A 27,984-nucleotide genomic window follows, 5' to 3' on the forward strand; every position below is an offset into this window, starting at 1 on the left:
TGAAAAAGTTCTCTTTATTTTTTTAGAAAAAACTCGTTGATATGGACATTTCAATTGAAATGATGGGTAGCTGAAGAATTTGTACTTACCCGAAAGACTTGAACATATCTTGCGGGCAATCGAACTGTTCTTCCCGATTTGGTGTGCCGGCGTTGTGCAGAATCTTAGGTGTTTGCGAGGGCTGAAGCTGACGTTGTTGAGTCGGTTTGGGGAATGGTGGGAACTGATAGTAAATCCTGTTCCACGAATGCTTTTTTTTTTTTTTTTTTTTGTTTTTTAGCGATCAACAGTGCCAGTATTTCGGTTTCCGCTAATATCAAGAACGAAATACTTTGGTTCTTTGTGGGTTACTTTGTAGGGCCCGGAATATGGTGGCCAAAGTCGATAAGATATTCCATCATTTCTGACGAAAACATCCGTCCAAGTATTGATGTCCTTTGGACATGTGAAGTGACGTTCTGTTGTCTGGGGCCTGCAGGGGACAAATGCAACATGGATGTCCGTAATCGATGAACACATTTTGCTAGGTCTGGAAACTCTTGTGGTGAAAGAGGGTCGATCATCTGCCCATGTAAGACGAGTGCCGTGCCATAGACCAGTTCAGCCGGAATATGTCCAACTCCCTCCTTAACTGTGTATCCGGTACCAAGGGAGATGAGTGGAAGATATTCCAATCAGTTGGAGCAGTCTGGATATGTTTTGATAGCCGCCTGAAGTTGGCGGTGAAAGCTTTCGAACATGCCATTTGCTGCTGAGTGGTACGCTGTTGTGCGGGTGTGTTTACAGCCGAGAAGACGAGTGAGCTCGGTGAAGTGGTGGGAATCAAACTGAAGCTAGGATGGATATACCATAGGAATAGTTTGTACTTATCTGGGTCACTTGTTGTCCAGCTGAACTTTCTGTGACACAGCCAGGTCGGAGGTCGAGTGGCAACTCATCCATCACTTTTTGACAGGACAAAAAAATTTCTTTCGCGCTTGTTCGGCCAGTGGTGGATCGTGAGAGCGTAAATTCTTAGATACGGTTTCGAATCTCAGCCCAGAAAATAAAATGTAGTTTCCACAAACCATTATTCTATAGGTTTTGCCTGCGTTGGGCAGCAAGGACTGAATTAGTCTTCACCTGAGGAAGGTTCCACTTGCGATTTCTCGTCAATCTCAGGAGTTGCTTTCAGCTATCATGTCTATCTCATTGGTGGCTTTCTTTAGTTGTTTGTGTTGCAGACCAGTCTTCTGCAGTAAATAGCGCACTAAAGGAAACGGAAATCTACGAGAGCCAACTTCGACATGTTGATACCTCAAGTACAGAAATAAAATCTTTTGAAATTGTAGCGTAGACTCGGGTGAAATTCCTCACTCATTTATTATATATATGTACATTCAAACGTTGCATGGAACAGCTATCCTTTGGCCGCTATTTGGATCCTGTTGTGGCTACTACCCTGATTGGTTGGTATTGGCACAATTTGTCTCTTACTCAGTCGAGCCAGCTTGCTGTGTATAACCAGTCGGAGGCTCTAAATAGGATCGCGGGGGACAGCCTGTTTTAGCCTACAGCTCCTTATAAAAACTCAGCTTTTCCTCATTCCAAAGTCTTTGGTTCCAGACCTTTTAAGGTCTAGCCACTGACCACAAAGACACAGCCAGTTCCAGCGACACTACTGACTTACCAACTTTGTCACCAGGATATTCAACAGCATTGTGGTAACCTCTTTCTTCGTTGGCACCATCATGTCCTTAACGTTGTCCACATCATCTCTCTTCGAACACAGCTCAGCAAGCAATTCACCCAGGTTCCAACAGTTCATTGTTCGTAAATCATTTCACTACGGATCAACAGCGAATATACACCCTGCATGAACTCCTGTATCAAGTGACCCAGGCAGCAGTATCATAGTCACGACTTCTTGATACAGTATTTCAACTACCGGGTTCTAATGACTACGAACTGGTATTATTATCTTTCTTGTGTCTATGAACTTCTCACTTCGATGGCTGTAGACGTTTTTCACTATCAGCTTCATTGCCGTCCTTATATGTTCTTAACACACGCGCATACATCTATGCTTACACAAACACATACGTTTCATTCTCATGACGGCCTGTCTATTACTCTGTATACATGACGCACACTGTTGGAGTTGATCGAATAACTTACACTTTTCGTTTGAGAAACTTTGGAGATGAGTTCCAACTGGATCTGGTCAAGGAGACAAAAATGACCACAGTTAAAATGTAATATTTTCGTATTTTAATAGTAAGGGAAGTAACTCCCGACCAGTCTGTGTGGTAGCATTCACGTTTCACCATTAACATGATAAAACGTTAATTTTTTTATTTGAGTTATAAATTTGAAAGCTGAGACAACAGAGAACAGTTCCAACAAGATGAAATCTCTCAGCGGTTAGTCTCTGATATCTAAGTGGCTAAAAAGAGTCAATAGAAGGGCACCCAAGAGACAAGACGTAGATGCGGCCCAGCCTCCTTAAAGTGTAAAAGAAGTGAAGGGTCAAAAACTTCACTCGGGTTTCTTCTCAAAAGACCTACTGTTTAGCTCTCGAGTTTCTTAGTACGAATATTATAATTTATTCGATCAATTTCTAGTGCATCTCAAACTTGCGTTTTCGAATTTCCGATTTGTTTATTGATTTTCCACAAAAAATTATCATTGAGGATTTTTTTGTTGTTGTTGTTTTCGTATTTGACCATGCGTTTCCTATGACTTTATTCATTAAAACTCATTACAGCTTCTCACAACTTTCGTAATTACTATCAAACAGCTTTCACATCAAGCAGAAAATGCACATCTTCCAAATCCTGTTTTCTGATTGGCTAAAAATGATCACACTTTGAAACATCTGTAACATTTTACTAAACTTTTTTTCTGGATTAAATGAATCTGTAAATCAGGTCCAGCAAGTATACCAAATTATGAAAATTTTCACTTAATTTCAATTTTAAAATTTCCAAATCTGTGACAGAAATTGAAAAGATACTAGCCCCAGACTGACCAACGCCTTAAAACTGTGGAAGCCTTTCTGATATCTATATAAGTGTGTGTTTGTTTCTCAACCACCGCTAGACAACCATTTATCATTTGTTTGCACTTCTGTAATTTTTTGGTTCAGCAAGAATCACGATACAATAAGTGCTAGAATTTTTTTAAAATAAGTACTGGGGATTGATTTGTTTAACTAGGCTGGCCAACCTGAGGTTTGCTTCATACTTTCTTGAAATGGATTTATTTAAACAAACATTTAAAAAATTTTTATCAAAAATTAAAGTTTGTAATGAAAAGTAAAAAAGAACGATACTATTGTTTTTGCAACGATAATATTTCATGTTGAATCAACGATCATTCATTCATTATTGTAATAATAGCATGAGAAAGCAAAATGCTTTCAATTCTGTCAGTATACAAGCAGCCATCAAAAAACTTCCTCTGATTAAAGTGGCCCACTATGTAATTCAAGTTGGCCAGGCCTGAACTAAACCCTTCAAATCCTCTGCCAATAATTGCACATGGAACTGTCATTGTGTGCAAGGTTCTGTGGTAGCACATAGCAAAAAAGCCAGGTCGTGATACCTATGAGCAAGGCAACAGCAATTCTGGATGAGGCCATCACAAGAGGAATCTGTTTGAATGAATGAACTTTTTGTGAAAATTAAGTTGATAAAAAGACATCGAAATCAGACTGATACAAAAATAAACATTTTGACTGTTCTACCTGAAGCTTCAGGGAAAACAAGCAGGGACATGTTAAGACAGAGAGAGAGAGAGAGAAAGAATGAGAAAGAGGAAAGATGAGTGATATAGAGCAAAACCAGAGAAGATAAAGAAAAAATATAGAATAAACGAAAGTCATGAGGAATACATAGAGAATAAATAAAAGTGACAAATATAATACTTTGTGAGTGGTTTACAGTGAATAAAATTTATTTCTTCATATATTACATTCTATGTGGTCTCTCTCGCTTCTTTATTACATTCTGTGGTTGCTCTTCTTCCTCCCCCCCCTCTTTAGTAAATACAATCTATCTTGGCTCCACCCCACCCTCCTCTTCCATTAAAATATATCAACTGTGGGAAGTGTGTGTGTCAGTAATAACTAATAAAATATTAGCAACAAATATGAAGGAAATAAATATATTAAGACAGTAATGTTAGAGGGAGTAGAGTGGAGATAGGGAGATGGCAGTCTGTGTGTGTGAAAGTATGAAGGAGAAAAATATGACTGAACGTCCCAAGAACCAAACACTAAGTGACAAATGGAATGCAGGATGTGGATGATACACAGTTGTAGGGCAGGATTTTATTATCTATCGGATTCCATCTGCCACTCCAAAATCGAACACCTCAACATGACTCTCACACCTTAATCCTCAGTTTGGGTTTCACATAGACCCCCACAATGTTGTAGACATCAAAACTAGGCTCTTGCATACATCCACTCATATACCACCCCCACTACCACCCTCGTGTGTAACCATCATGATCCCACCACGCGACTGTGAGTTGCCAAACATGTTATTAGGTCCCAAGTTCTGCCCCACCCCACCACTGTTACCGGGTCTATTATTGTCAACAAATGCCCCACTGGCATCACGACCTGTTTTGTCCATAGGGTTACCAAACCACGGTTCATTCGGTTGGTCCATGTCTCCATGCATGTGAGACCAGTTGTCCATTTTCCTATCTACACTGCCAGAACCCCAAGGAGGTCTCTGGTCAGGTCCACCGCCTAGAAGGAAGAAAACATAGAAAACATATTAGTTAATGACACACAAATATGAAAAATAAAGAGTTAAAAGAATTGTATAAGAGAAAGAATAAACAAGGAGAATGTTGATTAATAGCAAGATAGATGGATACACAGAAGAATAGGGCTTAACCCTTTAGCATTCAGATTACTCAGTCAAAAGTAGTGTTTCTTTATTTACCTGGTTTTGAATTAATCATGCATTATCTTGTAGGTTTGAGATTTTGATGATGTGATTCTATATTTTGATAATGACATTGTAGAGTAGGTGTGAGAACCTAGATCTGGATGAACATAAAACAGGTAGAATATTTGGGCCCAATGTGGCCGATTTCAATGCTTAAATGTTAAAAGAAAAAAAATAGAGAGGGACAGCTACCAAAAAGTGGAGGATGGGGGTGAGGTTTTATTCGAGAGAGAGGGAAAGTGAAAATGATTAAAACAAGTGTAAGCTTACCAAAAGAATTTCTCACTCTTCCCAATCTATCATGAGCTGATATATTTCGTCGGTCGTGATCACGTCCTCGATCGGGACCAACATATCTTCTATCAGGATCCCCACTTGGTCCCATATCTCTTCTTAACTCAAAAGGCATCCTGGAAAGAGAGATAAATAAGATACAAAATTAGCAAAATTATTTCCTAAGGGTTTAGAACCATCGTAAAAGGACAATGTGTAGAAGCTGGGCAAATAATCGTTGTTCACTTTTAAGATGGAACCAACTCAGAGTATATAGTGGACAACAATGTCGTGATACTGGACAAATATAGGCACAGGTGTAGCTGTGTGGTTAAGGAGCTCACTCTACAACCATGTGGTTTCTGGTTCAGTCCTACTGTGTGGAACCTTGGCCAAGTGAATTAAATAGACAAACTATGTGGAAGCCCATCACAAACACACACACACACGTACGTACGCACGTGTGTGTCTTTGTGTTTATGTTTGTTCCCTCCTACTGCTTGACATTGGAGGCGCAATGGCCCAGTGGTTAGGGCAGCGGACTCGCGGTCATAGGATCGCGGTTTCAATTCCCAGACCGGGCGTTGTGAGTGTTTATTGAGCGAAAACACCTAAAGCTCCACGAGGCTCCGGCAGGGGGTGGTGGCGAACCCTGCTGTACTCTTTCACCACAACTTTCTCTCACTCTTTCTTCCTGTTTCTGTTGTGCCTGTAATTCAAAGGGTCAGCCTTGTCACACTGTGTCACGCTGAATATCCCCGAGAACTATGTTAAGGGTACATGTGTCTGTGGAATGCTCAGCCACTTGCACGTTAATTTCACGAGCAGGCCGTTCCATTGATCGGATCAACTGAAACTCTCAACGTCGTAAGCGACAGAGTGCCACTGCTTGACAGTATTTATTTATGTCCCTATAACTTAGCAGTTCCGCAAAAGACAGAGACAGAACAAGTGCAAGAGACAATTTATATAGCTGAAACCTTCAAGCCGCAGTTTGTTGACTGAACTGAAACATGTGAGAAAAAAAAAAAAAAAAAAAGGAGGTGCGGGGAAGGAGTAAAAAATATATAAGAATGCACATACCACATTCAGAGGCCAAAAGATTGAGAAATGCAAAAGAAACTTTAATTTAGAACATTAGTGAGGTAACAAGAAATCAATGACAAAATACTGTCTCTACCACTGGCAACTTACCGTGATTCATTCCGGAAAGGAAGTTCAAATCTAGAGGGGTTACCGGAACTACTCATCCTGGACCGTTTACGTTCATCCCAGAGGTCATCATCACGTAGGCTACTTCGATCATGAGATCTTTTTGAAGGATGTCTCATTTCATCAAACCTGATGTTAGAAAAAAAAAAAGTAAATTCAAGTAATTAGCAGCTGAAGGATATGATAAAATAGTAAACAACCTTAACTTTCAACAAGTTAACAACCAGGACACCAGTTGAGCTAACACGCCATGCAGTCATTAAACATACTAGAAACAGCAACCAAAACATCCTCCAATCATCCCCAACTGTCTTGGAAGAAAAACAAAATGTTGGATGCACTGGATAATGTAGTCCAACATTATACCTAGAAGAAAACAAAGATCAGAAAGCCTAGTACTTATTCTATCGGTCTCTTTTGCCGAACCGCTAACTTACGGGGACGTAAACACACCACCATCGGTTGTCAAGCGATGCTGGGGGGACAAACATATACACACACATACATACTTATATACGACGGGCTTCTTTCAGATAGAAAAATCCAAAAGGGGTTCCTAACCCAATATTTACATGCTGTTATTTATGGCTTTATCTACTTTAAATTCTACAGATAAAAATTAATCATTAAGTTTACAGCATAACCTGTCTCACTCACCGCAACATCTCAGCTGAATGCATCTCTACATCACGCCTTTCCATTTCAAAAAGTTCTTTTTCCATTCTGTATCTTAATAGTTTCTCTTTCTCCAGCTTCATTTTCTCCAGTTTCATTCTCTCCAACCTGAAAAGTGTGAAAGAACATAAAGATAGCATTAAGAATACAAAAAAAAAAAAAAAAAAAAAAAATGACAATTTCTGCTGACACACTCCAACTTGTATGTACCCTGATACATGTTCCTCTGCAAAAATTACACAAGAACATTCTTTTGAATCTAGAGGGAGTCATATGTTTTTGTCGAAATGTTACTTCACAAGCTTAAATATTAGGAATGTCAAATGACACTGATGAATCTACATAAACTATAAAGTTAAGCAGAATAAAGAAAAGTCTCTTGATATAGAAGATAAACATATTTCATTCCTTGGAAAAGAGAAGTCAAAAGGACAAAATAATAGAATATCAGTCTACTACTTTGTCCATCACTGTGGAATGGACAAAGACACTTAAGTCTTAAGTTAACATTCACATAACACCTTATCTTCTTTCTAACACTGTCCAATCTTATGGCCTCCTTCCTTCTTCAGTTTCCCTAACAGTAACAACATAATCTGTCTCACTCACCGCAACATCTCAGCAGAACGCATCTCTACATTACGTCTTTCTATTTCAAGAAGTTCTTTTTCCATTCTGTATCTTAATAGTTTCTCTTTTTCCAGTTTCATTTTTTCCAATTTCATTTTCTCTAACCTGAAAAGAGTGAAAGAATATAAGGATAACATTAAGAATTTAAACAGAAAAAAAAAGTGACAATCCCTGCCTAAACGCACCAACTTGTACACACTCTAACACATTACTCTACAATAATACTGAAGTGGCATTCTTTTGAACATTTACAAAACTTAAATGTTAGGATTGTCAGATGATATTGAGGAATCTACACGAACTCTAAAGGTGAGCAGAATAAAGAAAAGCCTCTTGATATAGAATATAAACACATTTCATCCCTTGGGAAAGAGAAGTGAGCAGGGTGGACAAAGTAACAGAATATCAATCTGGACCAACATCACTATAGGATGGATAAAGACACTTAACCCTTTGGCACAAAGATTTCCCTGTCAAATGTCATGCATAAGCATTTGCATTGCTTGTGAACTGATCTTGGATTATCTCAGAGATTTGACATTTCAACAACGTGATTGTATATTTTTAGATTAACATTAAATGTTAGGATTGTCAGATGATGTTGAGGAATCTACACATAAACTATAAAGAAAAGCCTCTTGATATATAATATAAACACAATTTGGACAAAGATACTAAAGTCTTACATAAACATTCACCCACAACTTAATAAGGACCATGTGGAGGTATCATATAATATCCTATCATTTTAAAACACAAAATACATAGACAATATAGTACTATAGATACCCAATATAGACCTTTAAGATAAATAAACAATAACACAAAAAAAAGTCCACAAGAATTGAGGAAATGTTTGTCTGACAATCATTTCATTAACTTCCATTGCTGCTAAGTTCAATTCTTCTTTGGGTTTTGAAAGGATATCGAGGAAAACTACTCTAAATATAGCGTCCTATCTTTATCCTGAAACGAGAGTCAAAAATTTACAATGGTGTCCAACCAATCCACTGATTATCAAATGTTAACCCTTTTGAGACACACGATGTTTTGGTATGTGTAGACAAAAAGACCAACATTTGTTCTTTTTTTTATATTGAGATACATCTACTGGAAGACAATCTCTGATTAGCTATTACAATTCAAAACCACCCATTCACAACCATTCTCCCACCAGACTGATGTACTGGCATCAAAGTCCTTACAGCTTGTATCATTCAGGTTGATCAATCAGCTTGGGTGTCCCAAGAGGGTTAAAAATGATATCAGGAGATTGCTAAAACAATCTGAAGAAAGAATATAGATAGCAAATATATCACCCAATACATCTTACATATTCTAATCTTTACTTTCCTTCCATATATATACTGAATATCTTCCTTCTTTCACTATTCATTTAAAATAACTTACCCTCTACTTTTGTAACAACTTCCTAATTCCTCATAAGTCACAACTACTATCTACAAAAATATCTAAAACATAACAGTACTTAAGCCCTTAAGACATAGCAGTATTTAAAGTGCTTTCTCAGCGTCTCCAAGACCAATTTGAAGAAGGGAAGAAGTTATCCTTAGATTAGGGACCAGGCTTAAAAGTTTGAAAAAGTGTGTAATGCGCTAAAGGCACCCAAGAACCAGATGTAGTCTTAAACAAGACAACAAAATAATTCTACCACCAAAAACAGGAATGGGCCTTGAGACAGCTTTTAACATTTGGGATCATGGCGGTGTGAAGTAAATTTCTTTCTCACAAAATCATGACATTCTGTCTAAAACAGTTTAAATGTGAATGCACTTTTCACAAACCTTATCTGTTCTCTAACTTTTCCCAATCTTTTCACTTCCTCCTTCTGTTCCCGTTCCACATTCTGCTGAAGCATCCGGGCCATGTCAAGTTTTTTCAACCGACGCCTCTCCTGTTCCCTACGACTCCTTTGTCTCTGACGTAAACGCTGTCGCTCTCTTTCCTTCTGTCAAGAAATTTGGTGGGATTTTGTTTTTATTTTCAAGAATGGAATATGAAAAGAGAATAATTATTAAATAGCAAAGAATAAAACAAACAACATAAAATCAACAAAGAAACCCACACGAAACTAAATAACCGTACAAAATAAGACTTGATATTATACATAGAGGGACATAAAAATGGCAAATCTAAATACCACAATAATTTAATACAGACATCATAGATTTTTGCTATTCTGAATAAAACACAAAAACAACATAATACTCCTATACCCAGATATAGAAACAAATCTTTTGTTTTACATAATTTTTCCATGCTAGACTAGGAGATACATTTCTCTCTTCTAGCTAACAATTCAATCTTGAAGTAAATGTGGAATAAATTTTATCAGTTACGCAAAGTTGAGTAAGTAGAATTATATAATTTACTACAGCAAATAAGACAAAACATAACAGCTGCAGAAAGATTTGAACTTCTAATCATGTTCCCAGTAGCCCAGTGCCTCTATTCTAATGAAATAGTTGACCTACTTCCACCTAATCTGGTTTGAAACTTCATTACATGTTCTATACTGCAACAGCCACAACAGTTACTACCACAACTATTGTGACTATTGCAGAGTCACATCTGAATCAATCAGCCTAATTTAAACAATTTCTTTAGGTTACATCTCAGCCATGCTAAACACTAAGACCTTCATTGGACCAACAATGCACTTCAAATTTAACATCCCAGTTATGATCAGTTTTAAGGCAGAGGAGCTGTATCTCATGATTTCAAGAAGACATCAGGGATGATAAACACTCTAAATTTAGGGTCAAGTAAGTGATATTAGTCACTCTAGTTTCAAGGCAAAATTATTTATCTTATTCTACTTGAACTACACCCTTTAGCCACATTAAAAAAGATACATAAAATCGTACTTACTTTTATTTGATCAAATGATAAAATATCTTTCTTGGCAGAAGACGCACTGGACCCTCGTGGTTTAGGTTTTGTTGTACTGGGAGCTTTCTCTTTGGAGCCTGCTGCAGGCTCTGCACTTTTCTCAGAGCCTTCTTTTGTAGCTGCTTCAGCTGCACTCTTATTCGGTGCAGTTGCATGAGATTTGTCTGAAACAGTCAATCATTTTATCACCATCATTTAATGTCCATATTCTTCCTGTAGCCAATTCTCATCTATTTCCAAGCAAGGTAATATTTCCCATGACCACACAAACTTTTCATAGATGACTTAAAACCAACAAATTCTTCTGTCCGATGGCAATGCTTCTTTACAACCATCCAGTGACATCAAGGCAATGGTATAACATACACATGTACACACATACACAATAGGCTTCTTTCAGTTTCCATCTACCAAATCCACTCACAAGGCTTAGAGGGCATCTCAGGGCTAAAGTAAAAGACACTAGCCCAAGGTACCACACATAACTACAAATCTACACTGGCACCGAAGATCCACCAATAACAGTATTTCTATAAATCTTGCCAGTCTAAACCCAGCACAAATGAGGAAATTATTCCAGTGCCATACTCTTTTCAGAACAAGCTACTCTTGTACAAGGATAAAATACACACACACACACACACATGCGACCTTTAGTAAGACTGACCTGAGCTTTTGTGACGACTTCTGCTGCTCCTGCTACTATGTCTTTTGTCATCTCTTCTGCTGGATGTTCTCCTGCTTTTCTCATCTTTCTTTGATTCTCTCTTCTCAACTTTCTTATCACCATCTTTTTTTTCTGCAAACAGCACAAACACTATCACAATCTGGAGACTTCATGGCAATATAGAGTTGCCTATAGTGTTGACTAATCCTCATCATCATTATCCTCACAGTTTTTAATGTCCACTTTTTCCAATGCTTGCATGGAGCACAGGAAATTAGTTGAGGCGGATTTTGCTATGGACAGATGCACTTCCTGCCATGAACCCTCATCTGGTTCCAAGTACAGTAATACGCTCTAATGACCAGGCATGTTTTCATGGAAGATTGGAAACACAGCAAACTGTTTCCATCATAGCAACATTTCTTTACAGCTATCACAAAAAGTCAAGGCAAGAAGACAGCAACATACACACATGCACACCCAAATACACGGATATGTTTATATGTGTAATATATGTACAACGGATTTCTTTCAGTCCAAATCCATTTATGGGGCTTGGGTCAACCTGGAGATATAGTAGGAAACACTCACCTAAGGTACCACACAGTGGGACTGAAGCTAAAGCCATGTGGTTAGGAAGCAAACTTCTTACCACACAGTCACACCTGATATTTATGATTTTTTTAATACTATTATTGTAGTTAAATAATTGTGAAATGCCAATGGTTTTATTAAACTAATTACTTGGTTAGTAACATGAAACACTAAGTTCAGCTAACTTCAATGCAAATGACTTGTAGAGTCTCTACATTGGAATTCTAGAGCCAAATTCTGTTTAGAGTACAAATATGAAACACTGGAAGAAGTCATACCATCTTTCTTCACCTCAGCCTTTTCTACTTTCTTTTCTCCTGACTTGATTTCTGGTGCTTTAGTCTGAGTTGTAGGTTCTTTTCTAGCCTGAAAAATAAAGGAAATATTACTTATGACACCTCATCCCTACTCCTTTATTAACGATGTATTTGTACTATGTGCAAATAGACACATACAATCTACAGTTTATCATCACACATCTCTCCACCAATAGATTATTACTAATATCATTGCATGTTATACATTCACACACACATAACTGGGTCTCTAAACAAAATAACGAACTTAGGATAACTCACCCTTTCAACGGATATCATACGGCCATGCAGTTCAGTCTGATTCAAATGCTGAATACATTTAGAAGCTTCATGTGAAGAAGACATAGTTACAAAACCATAACATCGAGCACCAGGGCTCCGTGCATTTGTCACTACTTTGGCACCAACAACCTGATGTAGACAAAAACAAAATCTAAATTAAATTTTATACATAAAAATTTATTTTGGTATTTATTCAGCCCAGTATTACCAATACTAATAAATTATTTCAAAAAAAGATTTTTACAATGATACTGTAGATTAAAAGCAGTAAATGTTTTAAACAGAGATTAAGTAAAACTCTTTACAACAGGCATTTCTTTAATTGGTTTAGTCCACAGAAAAAGGCAGGTTCCATGATCTTTGCAGATTTTCCAAGATTGAACAAATCTATATGATTGATATTTTGCTTAAATAGTTGCAAATGCCAGCTGCCAGAAAAGGATTCTAGAAAGTTCAAATTCTGGGAAAAAGGACTAAAAATGGGAGTTATTATAGGCTCTAAAGTAGGGTGTACACACAATGTCACAAACAAAATAAAAGCCTTGTTTGTAAGAGGGACTTGTTCTCTAAGTATTTCAGGCTGTATGCTTTGCATGAAATACTGCAATACAGCTAGGACTGACCCACTTGGAGGACCCGAGGCAATAATTTTGGTTTTGTGTGGGATATAAAGGAACATGGCAAAGAGTATGTTTTCTGTCAGCTGCCTAGCTGTTTCTGATGGGTCCAGAGTCAAGAATGTATGTCAGAGAAAATAGTATAGAACTGTTGGAATTCTAACCAGTCTGCTAACCTGAAGTGAGCAGACAAGGTGTGTTGAGCTTGTGTTGTGGACAACCACACACAAAGCAATGAGTGCTGATGGCTTGACAGTGGCTACATTTGGAGAAGAGAAAGTCGTTTAGAGTGTAGACACACACTAGACTAGCATAGATAGTGTGAATGTAAGTACTAATTAGCAATAAATATGATTAGTAACAAATTACATGAAATAGAAGAAACAGATTTTATTCAACATACCTTGCCATATTTGGTAAAAAGCACTTTAAGGTCTGTAGCACGGGTGCTTGTGGCAAGACCACTGACCCACAGATTCCGACTGTTTTGGTCATTGCCTGTGAAGTACAGAAACAAACGAATATGGAAAGATTACCAGGAAATCTGACCCTTCAAGGTTAAGATTTCAAATACCTCACATCAAAAACATTAGCTTAGTGAATAAGGTCCAGAACAAAAGAAGAAAAAAATACTTACCCTTGATACTTTTGATAACTTTGGGTTTAGAAGCTGAAGAACTGCAACAATAAAACAATATTTAGAAATATTAGTATGACTGTCATCAATAGTGAATGTCATAGAAGTTTATTGGAACAATCTTTGATTATTCATGTGAATTACTTTCAACTACTACACTCAAACGATATCACTTCATCCTAGGATCCTGACTCTGAATAGATATGTAGAGATATGTATTAAAGGAAGCAAATGAGTGCTATGTATTTATTTAGTTATGTGTGTGTGTATGTGGAAATGTGTGTGTGTATGTATATATATATATATATATATATATATATACATACACACACACATTTCCACATACACACACATATACGCACTTCTTAAAGACATGTTTATTACTACGTAAGGGAGGGAGAATGATATAACAACATAACTAATATTCATTAAAGTAAAGATGTTCTACACATTATGTAGTAATATAAATATTTCTATTAACAAATTATTATTGCACATGGGGAAAAGTATCATGATGAAAGAAGCTTACCTGCTGTATTTTTATAATAGTCATTTATTATCCCCTTTCAGGAATAAATGAATATAAAAAAACCACTAATTTCAAATGAAGATATTGGTTAAGACAATAAATGGATTACCTAAACTAGCTAACAACTGACTCTACACATCAGTACTTACAAAGAAAAATGTACAGAAACACAGGAACTATAGTCTTCATGAAACTAAAAAGGTCAGCAAGAAATGTGGAACTCCCTAAACATTAACTGCTAATTTAGCAGGAACATGGCTGGAATACAGGAACCACTGACTTAGTCTTCTGGTTTTCCAAACATCTTCCAATTTGTATCTTGTCAAAAACATTATCTAACATCCACTGAATCCCATCTTTGTATTCTTGGGAACTCGGGATCCCTCCTCCTCCTCTTCTGTTTCAATTGTTTGTTGGTGTCTTCATCCAGACATTTTTGCGTCTTGACATTGATTTATCTGTTCCTGGAGATAACACATCAGTAATTTGGTAATCATTTAATATCTGACTTTGAGCATGTGTAATTATATTTCAACTGAGATTCCTGATTTCCAGCCAACCCCCAAACACTTTGCTGGCCCTTTTTTAGTTCATGAACTACAGTTTACAATAACCATCTAAAATATGATGAATACTTACTAATAAAGATAGCGCAACATTAACTAGCAAACATCCTCATTGGTATCATCCCTCACATCTACACTCAAGACGAAGTTACATCAATCTTTTAAGAGACTAGCAAATGACCCAGGAGCAAACGTGGGTTTTTAATACATTCCTTTTTGTCTCAAACATGAATAACTAATGGAAATATACCTCAGATAAGTTCAGGTCATTTATAGCCCAGGCTACGTGTTTAATATTATTTCCACAGTACAATCATTACAGTAGATCTTCCTGTTTTATGAAAAAGACTAGGAAAATGTCTACCATTATTATAATTAGTAGTTTGAAGCTGAATCTAACAACCAAACCACATACACACTCACATATTCTCTTTTAAAATAACTCACGATTAGCCATGAGAGGATGTTCTCTGAAGAAAACCTACTTAGACAGGTTAACTTAAGGTTCAAGAAAATCTGTTCCCATTGGCAGTTGTAGACCCCAGTTGCAGTCAAGATGTCAACATCTGTTACCGAGAAGTAAGATCATTTAACTAATGACATCTTTGAATCAAAGCAGTGGGAAAGATGACATGAAAACCAACCTCTTCGACTTTACATCTTTATCATCTTTCTTTTCATCAGCCTTCTTCTCAGTTTGCCCTCCTTCTGTTTTACCTTTAGCCCTTTCTTCAACTTTGCTTCCATCTGTTTTCTTCACTTCAGTTTTGCCACGCACTTTGTCCTTCGATGCCACAAGATCAGCATCTAAATCGTTCTGTGTATCATCAACATGTACAATCAGTGATTCATTTTCTTCACTCTGTTGAGTGGTGGAAGTGTCCATATTCATTTTATTTTTTAATGCAAATGGCACTTTATGCGGAACACTTGGTGTTGAAGGTAAACTGTCCGTGAGGGCTGATTTGGCCACCTTGTCTCCTTTCAGTTCATTACATTTCTGTGATGGATTTGTGCTTTTCACACTGGCTGACGAGGACTTTTCTTCACTATTTTCTTCTTTTGTGTTATTCTCTGTTGATGAGGACATTTCATTCTTTTCTTCTTTAGTATTTGTCTCCGCTGACGAAGATGACTGTTCTGGAGGTGCTACAGAAAGTTAATTTAGAATGAAATAGTTGATACGAAATGAAAACTTGTTAAATCTCACTCCACAACAGACTGTGCTGTGGTGAGAGTTTAAATAAGAAATAAAGAATGCAAATAAGAAAACATTACTAATAACAGCTCTTAGTCTAGTAATCCTACAGGATCAATGGACTATAAGCTCTATAGCTGAAATATGGATAATAATTATACTTCACATAGAAATTTAGCATCAAATATTCACTGCAGATGTCTTCAATGGTATTGCCCACAACTTACATTCAAAATACAACTGAAGTACTTGTATAGAACAATGGACAAAGCTCTCAGAAATTATGGGATCTGGATATACTCTGGAACATACTATGCTGCTTGTGCAATGGCACGTGGCACATATGCATATATTGCATCATTTGCCTGTGTAACTACAAGCAGGAGGGTTTTAGCAAATTTCAATAATCATGCACTGTTTATGCAATGGCAAGTAATTTTATCAGAGATGCAATAAAATGACTGTAGTAAGGTTTGAAACCCATCACTAAGTCATCCATTGTTCAGAAAAATAATTTCTCAGTTGTACTGAATGTATATGTATTACATTTTCCACAAATCTATACAGAATAGAGTATTCTGTAGCAATAAATGAGGGAAAGACGAATGTTCTGAAATAGGATATCAGTTGGTTGCCAGCCAGATCCCTAGATGTAGAGTCTTTACCTATATCAAGATGCACTGAGAGTCACAAAAGTGTCCAGCTCAAAGATAAAGCAATAGCACAAGAATATGCTGGTGTTTCAATGACCTCTTCCATCAGCTACTTTGTATCTAGACATATGAATACAAACACACACAATACACACGCAGGAGGTGAATGTCGTAATTCACAATGAAATTAAGTGTAAAGAAAAACAAAAATAATAGACAGAACATTTTCAAAAACTGGTACACATGTTCAACGGGATATATTAAAGGAGCAGGTTATTCACTAAAACCACCCCCAGCCAGCCTCAATGATGGCCTTCATGTGACCACAGAAAAGACGATGCCAGTGTCAGATGGTTCTCAAACATGCTACCAATCACATTCACAAAGGTAGCCTTCAAGGAATCCTTGGTATTGTGGAGTCACCAGTTAGTATCTCTCTCAACAATACCCCTGACACGGTACTCCATGGGAGTCCAAATCAAGAAACCTAAGATATCAAAATCACGAGAATTCTCAGGCAACCACACATGGGTTTGAGCGCCACGCAGGATGGATCATAGTCCCAGTGGAAGAGCTTACCTCAAGCCCTATGAGAAAAAGCTGAGACAGTGTGACATGGCCCTCAATATTCATGACCCCCAAGGACTATCACAGATAATGTTAATCACTCTAAGTTCTATGCTAATTTCTATGCTAAGCTACCTGTCATTTTCCCCTGTACAGCTTCTAGTCCTGGTCAACGTTTGTTAAAGAAAAACCAAGGAATGACTGGTTTCTTGGTTTGAGCTTGTCCAGCAAGTACTTCAATCAGATTACATGGGTCTCCTAGGTTTTGCCAGACATAAACTGCTCTCTCCTCATCATATTGAACTTGTACACGACGTCCTCATGCACAACACGTCTTCTAGTGGACACTACCACATTGAGATGCTTGGCAATAGATTTCATAAATTCGTTAGGCATCATCATTGTTCATGTCCTGGACTTGCTGGATGAATATAGCCATCCTCATGATGTCTGACCAGAGAAAATATTTCATATATCCTTGCCAGTGATCTCTAGCTCTTTCCTGATCTTAAACACAAAGGAATTGACCATGTTTAAGAAGCTGTCAGTCTCCAAGTCACTGTGGTTGGTGGCTAGAGACACAAGCACAGCATGCCTTTACATTTCCTATGTTGGATTGCTGATGTGTCTGAAAGAGAAATGAGAAAGTTAAAATGTGGTATACACCGTGTAAAATTGTTAGGTCTTCTTCCAAAACACCTGGCATACCCAGAATATATGTAAATATGAAATTATCGAGCAGTAGACCTACTCTATCGCAAACATTGGAACAAGGTTTCAGTATAACACAATATCTTGATGTGCTGCTTCAGATTGCAGCTTCCACTGTATAGTGCTATAGTTTGTTAAAGAGTACAAATGGAGTAGTCCTCCAGTGAAACGCTGCTACAAGATATAACTGAGGCCCAACCTCATGAATAACACCCCAAGAGGACAGCCTATTTGAAAGAAACACACAGACAGTGAATTCCAACTGTGTTACTTAAAGGATCAAATAGTGATTAGCAACATCTAATTTTTCCACCTTTTACTTCCACCAGCCTATAATGTCTTACAAATGTCATTGGTGCAACCTTCCTCTGACTGTATCCGTAGATTTCTACAGAAGCAGCAAGCAATTAAGCTGTCACCAGAAAACTCGTTATGCTAAAAATACCAGATAAAGGTCTAAACGTTTCTAACAGAAAGACATTGAATAGAATAATTCCCCGTTTGAACTTTCTTAATTACAAATATATGTGTGTGAGGACTAGAAATCTATGGATGCACAAATGCACAAAACGGAGAAAATGAAACAAATATGGACGACTTGTTCTGAAACACCCCCGAGTGGGGAATGGTCCTCAAAAGTAACCCCCAATTGGTTTCCTCCCAAATTCCTATGTTCTCGGAATCTACATAGTCCGAGGTATATTTGTAGAAAATTTCATTAAAAAATATATTTTCTTGAGAGTTAAGACGAATTGAAGTGGACACTGGTGAATTTTCCGAAATTCCCCACCCCATCCCCTCCTAAAACACTTTCCCCCAAAAGTTTTGTATATTCGGAATCTACATGATATAACACATATTCGTAGAAAATTTCATTAAAAAATATCCATTTTTCTGAAAGTTATGATCATCCAAAGTCGGTGGGGTGGCAGGAATCTTTAGTTGCCATATACTACACATTCTGAATACAGGTTTCAAAATTTCTGAATTCAAATAATTATTACATTCCTTGAAAAAAGTCCTGTCAACCATTACCTTGAATCAACAATTATTCATCCATTATTTTATTATTTGTGCTAAAAAAAAAAACTTTCTCTACTCAGAACCACTTCTGCAAGTGATGTCATGAATTATTAGAAATTATTTTTATGCTATTTTGCAATCATTTTTTTCTTGAAACATTAAGAAATTAATTCTCCTACCAATGTAATCAAGTTCACAACCAAATTTTAATTTTTGTTGTCAGAGAGGAATGGCATGAATGAGCTAACATTCCAATTCTCCTTCTTTACATCCGTGGAGTATTTTGCTTATATCAGATGACAAATTGATAATACGTATGTTAAAGAGGTAAGGATCAGACAACTATCTAAATCCTGGTTTTGTTTCTGTTTCTAAATGATATTTCTATTTCATATTATTGCATTATAAAAAAGCACGAGTCTCACACAATCTAATTCTACTTCATTTATAAATGAAGTCACCTTTTGCTTATGTTAAAGCAACAAAACAATATTCAAAATATGACACGCATTCCCATGAAAAATTTCTTAATCTGATAAAACAAGTAGAAATCCAAAATTATACATCTAAATCTAATTTTAACTCAGTCCAAATATTCTACCTATGTTATGTTCAAACTGGTCAGATCCAGCATCTCACACCTACACAACAATGCCACTCTAAAAATAACCACATCATCAAAAATTCAAAGTTAAGAGATAATGAGGGATTAATTCGAAACAATTTGAATAAATAAGCAGAGTAAACTAATTGCTAAAAATGTTGAACTAAACAAATATAGATATTAAAAAATAAAATACATGTGATACGGCAACACATGGTATAAACAAGAAAACTATAAACCACTTGACTTAAAGCAACACACACACACACTATAGTAGAGGAGCCAGTATTGACTATCCTTATAAAAAAGAAAAGGGCAAACAATATTTTTGCTTTTACATCTTTTCTACAAAAAACCGACACTGCACTATATCAATAACTGGATATAAACCTTCCAACTAAACCAATTATAATTTTCAAAACTGAACTGTACAAACCAACTGTCAGTGGTGGAATGGCAGTAAACATTTTTCAAATAACACCATATAGCAAAATTAGTAGTTGATTATCATGTATTGAACCAATATAGTTCATCCATAAACCAGAAATTTATATGATTTCAATAACACAAACCTTCATTAACAACATATATACCACTGGAAAATCACAATCTGTGTGAATATTATATTTAGAGTTGTGTTTTATTATATTCACTGAAAGATAGAGAAGGACTCAACAGCCGGAGTAAAGTCAACCAAACTATACAACAAGATGATAATTTTAAGAAATTTAACACAAGTGAAGGACATACCTGTGGTATCCATTAATGGTTCGTCAGGTTCTTCCTAAAAAGCAAAGAAAGAAAATACCTGACATGAGGAACAGCAACAAATGATGAAACAAAATGCATACAGTCGTATTACATTGCTTCCCTTTATATTTAATGTAACTGTGTAAATGTGACAAGATATTTGGATCTCAAATGGTTTTTTGTTTGAAGAATTATCTGTGAAATTTATAGCTGGTTAACTCTGTTGAATGTAGGTAATTACCAGACTCAACAAGAAATATTTTCATACATATTATTAAGTTAAATGTCAAATCCAAAACTAATTATCAAGTAGTGTAATTTAGTTAGTAGAACAATATAATAGCTGTAGTAAATGTTCGTTACCTGCAGAACAGTACAAGTGTCTTTGTCCGTATCTAAAGAGATAGGTAGTTCCTCTTTAAACTGGTCTTTATCTAAGGTGTTATCTGCCAACATATCTGATGGTTTGGTATCACTCGAAAGCAGTCGATCCTCTGTAAGGTCTCCCACAGAAGTTTTGTCAGGGATCAAAGAATACCCATCTGGATTGGTGGTGTTTAAGAAGACATCTGTTAATGCCACATTAGACGTCTCTGATTCTTTCTGAAAATTAAAATAAAACAGGTTTCTGTTACCCCTCAACATTGAATCATCCTATATTTATCCTTTGCTCACTGTAATATCCATTAGTACCTTATTCTTATTGAATGCTTAAATTATTGCTGTATTCCATTTTTACTATAATGATTTTTATAGTATTATTATAGAATAATAGTACTTCTTTGAGATTCACAGTGACCATTGTTGTGAGACGAGTAAAGCTCTTCTCAGTTATGAGATTCTATTGTTATTAATAACCAGAATAAATTTGTGTAGTTTAATGGGTTTTTTCATGGATAGCCCCATCAAATTGACATTTAAATTCTAACAACAGAGTAAACCAACTGAACATATCACAGTTAGAGTATGAATGAATGAATATTTTAATAACAAATAACCAGTTACGGATTTCTTTTCAAAATAACAACTGGCAAACGTCACCCAAAAAATAGTATGCTAAACAGTGATAATTGGAAAATACATACAAAACAGAATTAATCCACAAAAATATGATAAAATTCACCAACCTCATCCATGTTGATTGTAGTATGTTCGTTTTCTGGAAATAAAAATATTTCAACACCACATCAGTAATTTCAGGATTATACATTATTCAGTTACACACACCCTTGTATTAAACACATCTGAACAGAGGCACAAAAACAGTTACACACAGCTGTGTATGACATAACAGTGAATTAATCACATTACATTACATAATGCTGTTACATGCATATGACCAGTCTAAAATTCAGTGAGACAAACCTGAATACAAGAACATTGTATTATATATCAACTAGTTATAAGTACATGAAACAAGTTGCTGTTTTATATCCAATTATCACATTAACACTGGCAGGAAGAGCTTTAATGCACTTCTTGCCCATAAGATATATTACTGTCAACTGGGAATGGAACTTGTCAGCTCAGTAGACAGAAACAAAATAGTTTGGTAAGGAGAACGACATATCTAATTTATTTACAGTCTAAAATTATCATGATTGATACATCTCCCAGTGTTACCAATAACATTCTTACAAGAATCATCGTCAGTGTCATCACCAATTAACATCCATCTCTGATGTTGGCATAGGTTGAACAGTTGGACAGGATCCAACAGAGCCAACTGTGTCAAGCTACAATGTCAGCCTTGACATGGTTCCTACATCTTGGACACCCTTCCAAATGCCAACCACTTTACAGAGCTTTTTCCATGACACCAACGCTAGGCAGGTTACCAAGTAATTTGCAAGACAAAGGAAAAGAACCCAGCATTGAACAGGATTGTAGTAGAGTTGGAAGTTATGCCAGGTGTTGAGAGGAATGATAGTGAGACAGGCACAAGTGTCTTATAAAGAAAATACATGGCTACCCCACATTATGTAAGGGTGGGTGGGAGTAAGTGGAAAGACAGTGATGGTAGTGACAAAGAGTCAGAGAGTACTCTCAAGATAAAACAAGGTGAGTATAGGAGAGAATATGGACAGCAGGTGAGGACAGATGGGTGGGTATGTTTATCAGAATGAGAAATGAGAGTAATAACAGATGGTTAGAGAAGGGGGTGAGGTGGATGTAATGAAGGAACAATGCTGGAGGTGTGGTTGATGGTCAATATGTGTATCAGAAGAAAAGGAATGGCTCAAGAAGGAAGAGGTGACAAGTGGCAGTACAAGAAGGGTGGAAAGCAGCAGTATAATAAACCTGTAGATAGACTAGAAAATAAGACGATATTGAGAGAGGGGCTTGAGTGAGAGAAACAGATTGACAAAGTGGGGATATACAGTTACAGAGATGAATGTCAGAAGTATGTAGCGATGGCTATAGTGAATGGGAGACAAAGGTGTGGGGAAGCCATCAACAGCTGATATGAGATGGTATGTAAATGATAGCAGATACAAGGAGGTATTAAAGATGAAGTACGGCAGTCTTAAGATGTAGCTCAGAAAAGGAGAGAAAGCAATAAGTAGAGGCAGAAAGAGAGGTGATCAGTCAACAATAAAATTTGAAACACAGACAACTCAATATATACATACACACACAGTCTTAACACACATAAATGCATATACAAAATCTGTATCATTAGTTATATAATTCTGATACTTACTAATAATATCTTCAGTAGATTGATTTTCTTCCAGATATTTCTCTTCACAGAAAGCCTAAAATTGTCAAAATATCAAGTTAACCAAATAAAAAAGTCCACATACACATGACATTCTGTATGGCTGTTAAAATGTCTAGAGAAAGTGACACATTAAATAATTTGTTATGTAATTATATATAATTTGTTGTATATAATTAGAATGAGATGTGTGTGAGAGAGAGAGGGAATTGATGTAGGAAGGAAATGAACGTATTCTCAGAAAAATGCTGATAGAAAACATCTGTGAATTCTATTCCAAATCAGATTAATACAATTAACTGCCTTTTAATATTTACTTATTTCAGCCATGGGTTTAATTGAACAAATTTCCCCTAGTATTTACATTTTTAAGTCTTGTACTAATTGTATTGGAGTGATTTGCCAAACTGTAAAGTTATGGGGTTGTAAACAAACTAACACTGGTTGTGAAACAACATGGGATGAGAATGGGTCAAAATTTTTCAGTGGTATTTTATGTAATTTAGTGAAATTATTAAGCAAGACTGAGTTGAGATAATTACAAGTGGGAAAAAAAAAAAAAACTGTTAGAAAGAAATTTTCAAAAAAGACAAACTCTCACCTCAATTTTTGCCAAAGCAGCTGGATGTTCTGAAAAATAACAAGAACATGTGGCTAAGAGGAATGAAAATGAATATCACATCAGGTATGTAATTAACAATACACCTACACATAATGGAATCTTAACATTTTCTTTAATATTTAGAACTTAAGCAGACAGGTGGATAGTTGCATGGATGGATATATATACACACATATATATTTGCCAGTGCCCCTGGACTGGCTCTTGTGCAGGTGGCACATAAAATACACCATTTTGAGCGTGGCCGTTGCCAGTACCGCCTGACTGGCCTTCGTAAGAGTTTTGAGCGAGATTGTGCCAGTGCCCCTGGACTGGCTCTTGTGCGGGTGGCACATAAAATACACCATTTTGAGCGTGGCCGTTGCCAGTACCGCCTGACTGGCCTTCGTAAGATTTTTGAGCGAGATCGTGCCAGTGCCCCTGGACTGGCTCTTGTGCGGGTGGCACATAAAATACACCATTTTGAGCGTGGCCGTTGCCAGTACCGCCTGACTGGCCTTCATAGGATTTTTGAGCGAGATCGTTGCCAGTGCCCCTGGACTGGCTCTTGTGTGGGTGGCACATAAAATACACCATTTTGAGCGTGGCCATTGCCAGTACCGCCTGACTGGCCTTCGTGCGGGTGACACGTAAAAGCACCCACTACACTCTCTGAGTGGTTGGCGTTGGGAAGGGCATCCAGCTGTAGAAACTCTGCCAAATCAGATTGGAGGCTGGTGTTGCCATCCGGTTTCACCAGTCCTCAGTCAAATCATCCAACCCATGCTAGCATGGAAAGCGGACGTTAAACGATGATGATGATGATGATGATATTTGTATTCCTAATCCATAGGATATTACAAAAAATATGATTTGTAAAATCCATGAATTTTAAGGGGAATATTAATACATGTGTTTGTGTCCTCAGGCAAAATTTGCCTCTAGCTGCTTTGGCAAAAAGTTGTACTCTTTCGCCCCAACTTTCTCTCACTCTTTCTTCCTGTGTCTTGAGTAACGCTACGATGGACTTGGCATGACAGTGGTTTCTACTACTCAGTGGGTGCCACATTTTCTATTACCTGATCAAAAGCACACCAGGCTGATCACATCACAGGAAAATCTGACATTAAAGCAGAACTAGCTCGTTTCTTTGAACATTTCCTAACCCAGAATGAGTATTGGCTTCATCACTTTCAGCTAGAAACAAAGAGACAATCCATTCAATGGAAACACCTATTCCCACCTGCTCCAAATAAAGCCAAAGTCATTTCATCTGCAGGGAAGGTGATGACCTCCGTTTTGGGGGATGCAAAAAACAATTGTGTTTATTGAATATCTTCAAAAAGGTCCACAATGGAGAGTATTATGCCTACTTGCTGAGGCAGTATTGAAAAGCCATCAAGACCAAACGTCCAGCAAAACTGACGAAAGGAGTCTTGTTTCATCAAGACAATGCTCTAGCACATAAATCCGTGGTTTCAATGGCTGCTGTGCATGAACTGGTTGATCATCCTTCCTATTCTCCTGATATGGTCCCATCTGACTTATCATCTGTACCCCAAAATGGAAAAAAAAAACATCTGGGATCTTGGATTGCAGTGATGATGATGCCATATGTGCTGTTGATGACTTCCTGAAGGGACAGGATGAAAGTCTCTTCACCAATGGGATTCAAGTACTGCGACAACAATGGAAGTGTGTGAACCACAAGGGAGACTATGTTGCAAAGAAACCTCACTTGGTCGTATACCATGAGAGTATCTTGGTCAGCCTATGGACTTTTCAGCCGACCGTCATATGTGTATGCGTGAGGGGAAGTTGGGGGGCAATGGCCATAAAGGACATGCCTGTATGTATGGATGGCCACTTAGCTTGATGTCTCTTCTCAAGCACAGCAAATTACCAGAAGTCTTAGTCCCTTGTCATCTTCTCAGCCAAGGCTCAAAATCTGAAGATCCTTTCTCACCACTTCGTCCATCTTCCTGAGTCTACCCATTCCACAGATCAGAACTTCTTTATGCAGCTGTCCCCATCCATATGCGGCAAACATGACGGACCGTCACCTTACCCATTTCCACTTTTTCTGCAGCGGGTAAATTTACCCGTATGTGTATGTTTTATAAAAAAAAATATCCATTTTTCTGAAAGTTACCAGGAAACAAAGTCGAGGGGGTACACTTGTGTAGGAATGCCTACAAAGTATGTACGTGTGTGTCAAAAAGTGTTTGTTGGAGACTTGGCTGTTACTTCTAGCATCTGGAGAGACTGCTTGACGGCATATTTAATGCGCGGGTTGGCAAAAACCCTACGCGTGCGCAAGGACCGAAAGTGTTTATAAACATCCTGTATATGCAATAGATTCGCGAGGGGAGGGGTAATTTTTCCTTTTTTAAATTGAAATTTTTTGGCGATCGCCAATTTTTTTTTTTTTCAGTATCATAATCTCCGTATTTTTTCACGTATTTCACAAAAGAAAAAAAATCTGAAAAAACTGAAAAAAAAAAAAAAAAAAAAAAAAAAAAAAATGAAGAAATTGGGGTGGGCGGGGCGGAAATTGACACTTTAAAATTTTTGCCAATTTTTTTTCAGATTCGGAATCTCTGTAGCCGAAAGCATGGGTTTCTGTAGAAAAAAAAAAAAAAAAAGCGGAAGGAGATGTGGTGGCGGTCAGCCATGCCCGCCGAAATTTTCTACAGATACTCTTCCGATGCTAGAGATTACTATTTGTGAAAAGTTTTTTTTCTAGGGATGGAAGGAGAGGAGTTTGGGAAAATTCACAGGAGTCCGCTTTGTTTTCTCATAAATTGCAGAAAAATCTGTATTTAATGAAAATTTCCATGAAGACAGATAGTATAAATTACTATGAGAAAAACAAAACGAACTCCTGTGAATTTTCCCAAACTCCTCCCCTCCTATCCCAAGAAAAACTTCTTTTCACAATAAATAGTAATCTCTGCCATCGGATGAGTATCTGTAGCAAAATTTCATTGAAAAATATGCATTACACTTGAATTTATGAGGAAACAAAGTAGGAGGGGGGGAGAAACTCACTTCTGTCAGTATGCCATAATATGGAATATAATAACGAGGGGGGGGGGGAATTGTTTTTTTGTTAATGGTGATGGTTCTGAAGACACAAGAAGAGTACAAACTATGCATTTTTATAACATGCTTCCTTCCATCATTCTAAAATGCGTGGTGCAGCAGAAATTTTCAAAAATCCCGGCGGAAAGAGAGAAAATCCAACTTATGTGGTTGAGATTGTTTCGAAACTCCGCCATTATACATGTCATTCGTTGTCCATTTACAACTAATTCACTGATACTATATTCCATTAGATTCCCATAAATAACGAAATGATGCTGGTTAAACAGGGAATACATGTACGACGAAGGATTTCCATACTTCATAATAAATAATCAATTATGCTTTTATAAAATAAATAACAAGTCACTACAACGGGTTGTGTTTAAAATGGCTACAATGACTTTCCCCCACTATAATGAAACCTTCATTTTCTTTCAATATTCGCATGTTTATTTTGATCTGTTAGACATTTTTGCACGAGTTTTGAAGGTTCAAGAAACCCCAAACATTGTTTATAATTATAACACTATGTTTTTATAGATATATATTATACATAAACACCGTCGCTCATTAAGATCTCTCCTACCTTTTCCAGACGTTCCAACAACACGGCCTTTACTCCAGTCTTGTCCAGACCTCGTTTCTCCAGTTCACTGCGAAGATCCACAGACCTTAAGTCTATTAACTTGTCACTGGAGATATCACCATTTATACTAGCCAGGGTACGATATATTATTATGCGCGATAGTCAATAGCCAGAGCTGTTGACTTTCTGACTTCACGTCGAAGCAAAAACTTATTAAGGACGCAATACTGTGTTGATATTATCTATACAACAGTTATCTCCCTTTTGTCGCGGTGACGTTGAAGCTACATCTTTTGTTGTTGCCACCAGATGGCACAAGTGTCAAACTTAAATGTATCGCTATGGCAATGATCATCTGATTTTTAATAGTCTTCTTATTCTTGCTTAGTGGAGGCGCAATGGCCCAGTGGTTAAGGCAGCGAATTAGCGGTCATAGGATCGCGGTTTCGATTCCCAGACCGAGCGTTGTGAGTGTTTCTTGAGTGAAAACACCTAAAGCTCCACGAGGCTCCGACAGGGGATGGTGGCGAACTCTGCTGTACTCTTGCACCACAACTTTCTCTCACTCTTACTTCCTGTTGTTTCTGTTGTGCCTGTAATTCAAAGGGTCAGCCTTGTCACACT

The 27,984-nt window shown here is 37.1% G+C and overlaps 1 protein-coding gene across 7 annotated transcripts; it reads right to left on the bottom strand.

The window, feature by feature from the left end:
- Nucleotides 1-3,907: 3,907 nt before the first annotated feature.
- On the bottom strand, nt 3,908-27,581 carry LOC106882106 (uncharacterized). 7 transcript variants are annotated; one of them, XM_089364133.1, is made up of 20 exons: nt 27,361-27,581; nt 23,688-23,716; nt 23,069-23,123; nt 21,492-21,523; nt 20,728-20,967; nt 20,365-20,398; nt 15,503-16,007; nt 13,764-13,804; nt 13,530-13,624; nt 12,489-12,638; nt 12,189-12,276; nt 11,317-11,448; nt 10,629-10,813; nt 9,542-9,702; nt 7,716-7,841; nt 7,089-7,214; nt 6,414-6,560; nt 5,217-5,356; nt 4,941-5,043; nt 3,908-4,741 (listed from the first exon to the last, which is right to left on the bottom strand). In XM_089364133.1, the coding sequence occupies exons 4-19, from the start codon at nt 21,498-21,500 to the stop codon at nt 4,952-4,954; spliced, it is 2,271 nt and encodes a 756-aa protein (XP_089220259.1). In that variant the 5' UTR covers nt 21,501-21,523; nt 23,069-23,123; nt 23,688-23,716; nt 27,361-27,581; the 3' UTR covers nt 3,908-4,741; nt 4,941-4,951. The 7 variants fall into 7 exon arrangements, with proteins under 7 accessions (XP_089220259.1, XP_089220258.1, XP_089220255.1 ...); XM_089364132.1 differs by having other exon boundaries at nt 9,542-9,705; XM_089364129.1 differs by lacking the exon at nt 4,941-5,043.
- Nucleotides 27,582-27,984: the final 403 nt, after the last annotated feature.

The sequence above is a fragment of the Octopus bimaculoides genome, chromosome 16 (assembly GCF_046866305.1).
Source record: "Octopus bimaculoides isolate indiv1 chromosome 16, ASM4686630v1, whole genome shotgun sequence".
Classification (NCBI taxonomy): Eukaryota; Metazoa; Mollusca; class Cephalopoda; order Octopoda; family Octopodidae; genus Octopus; species Octopus bimaculoides.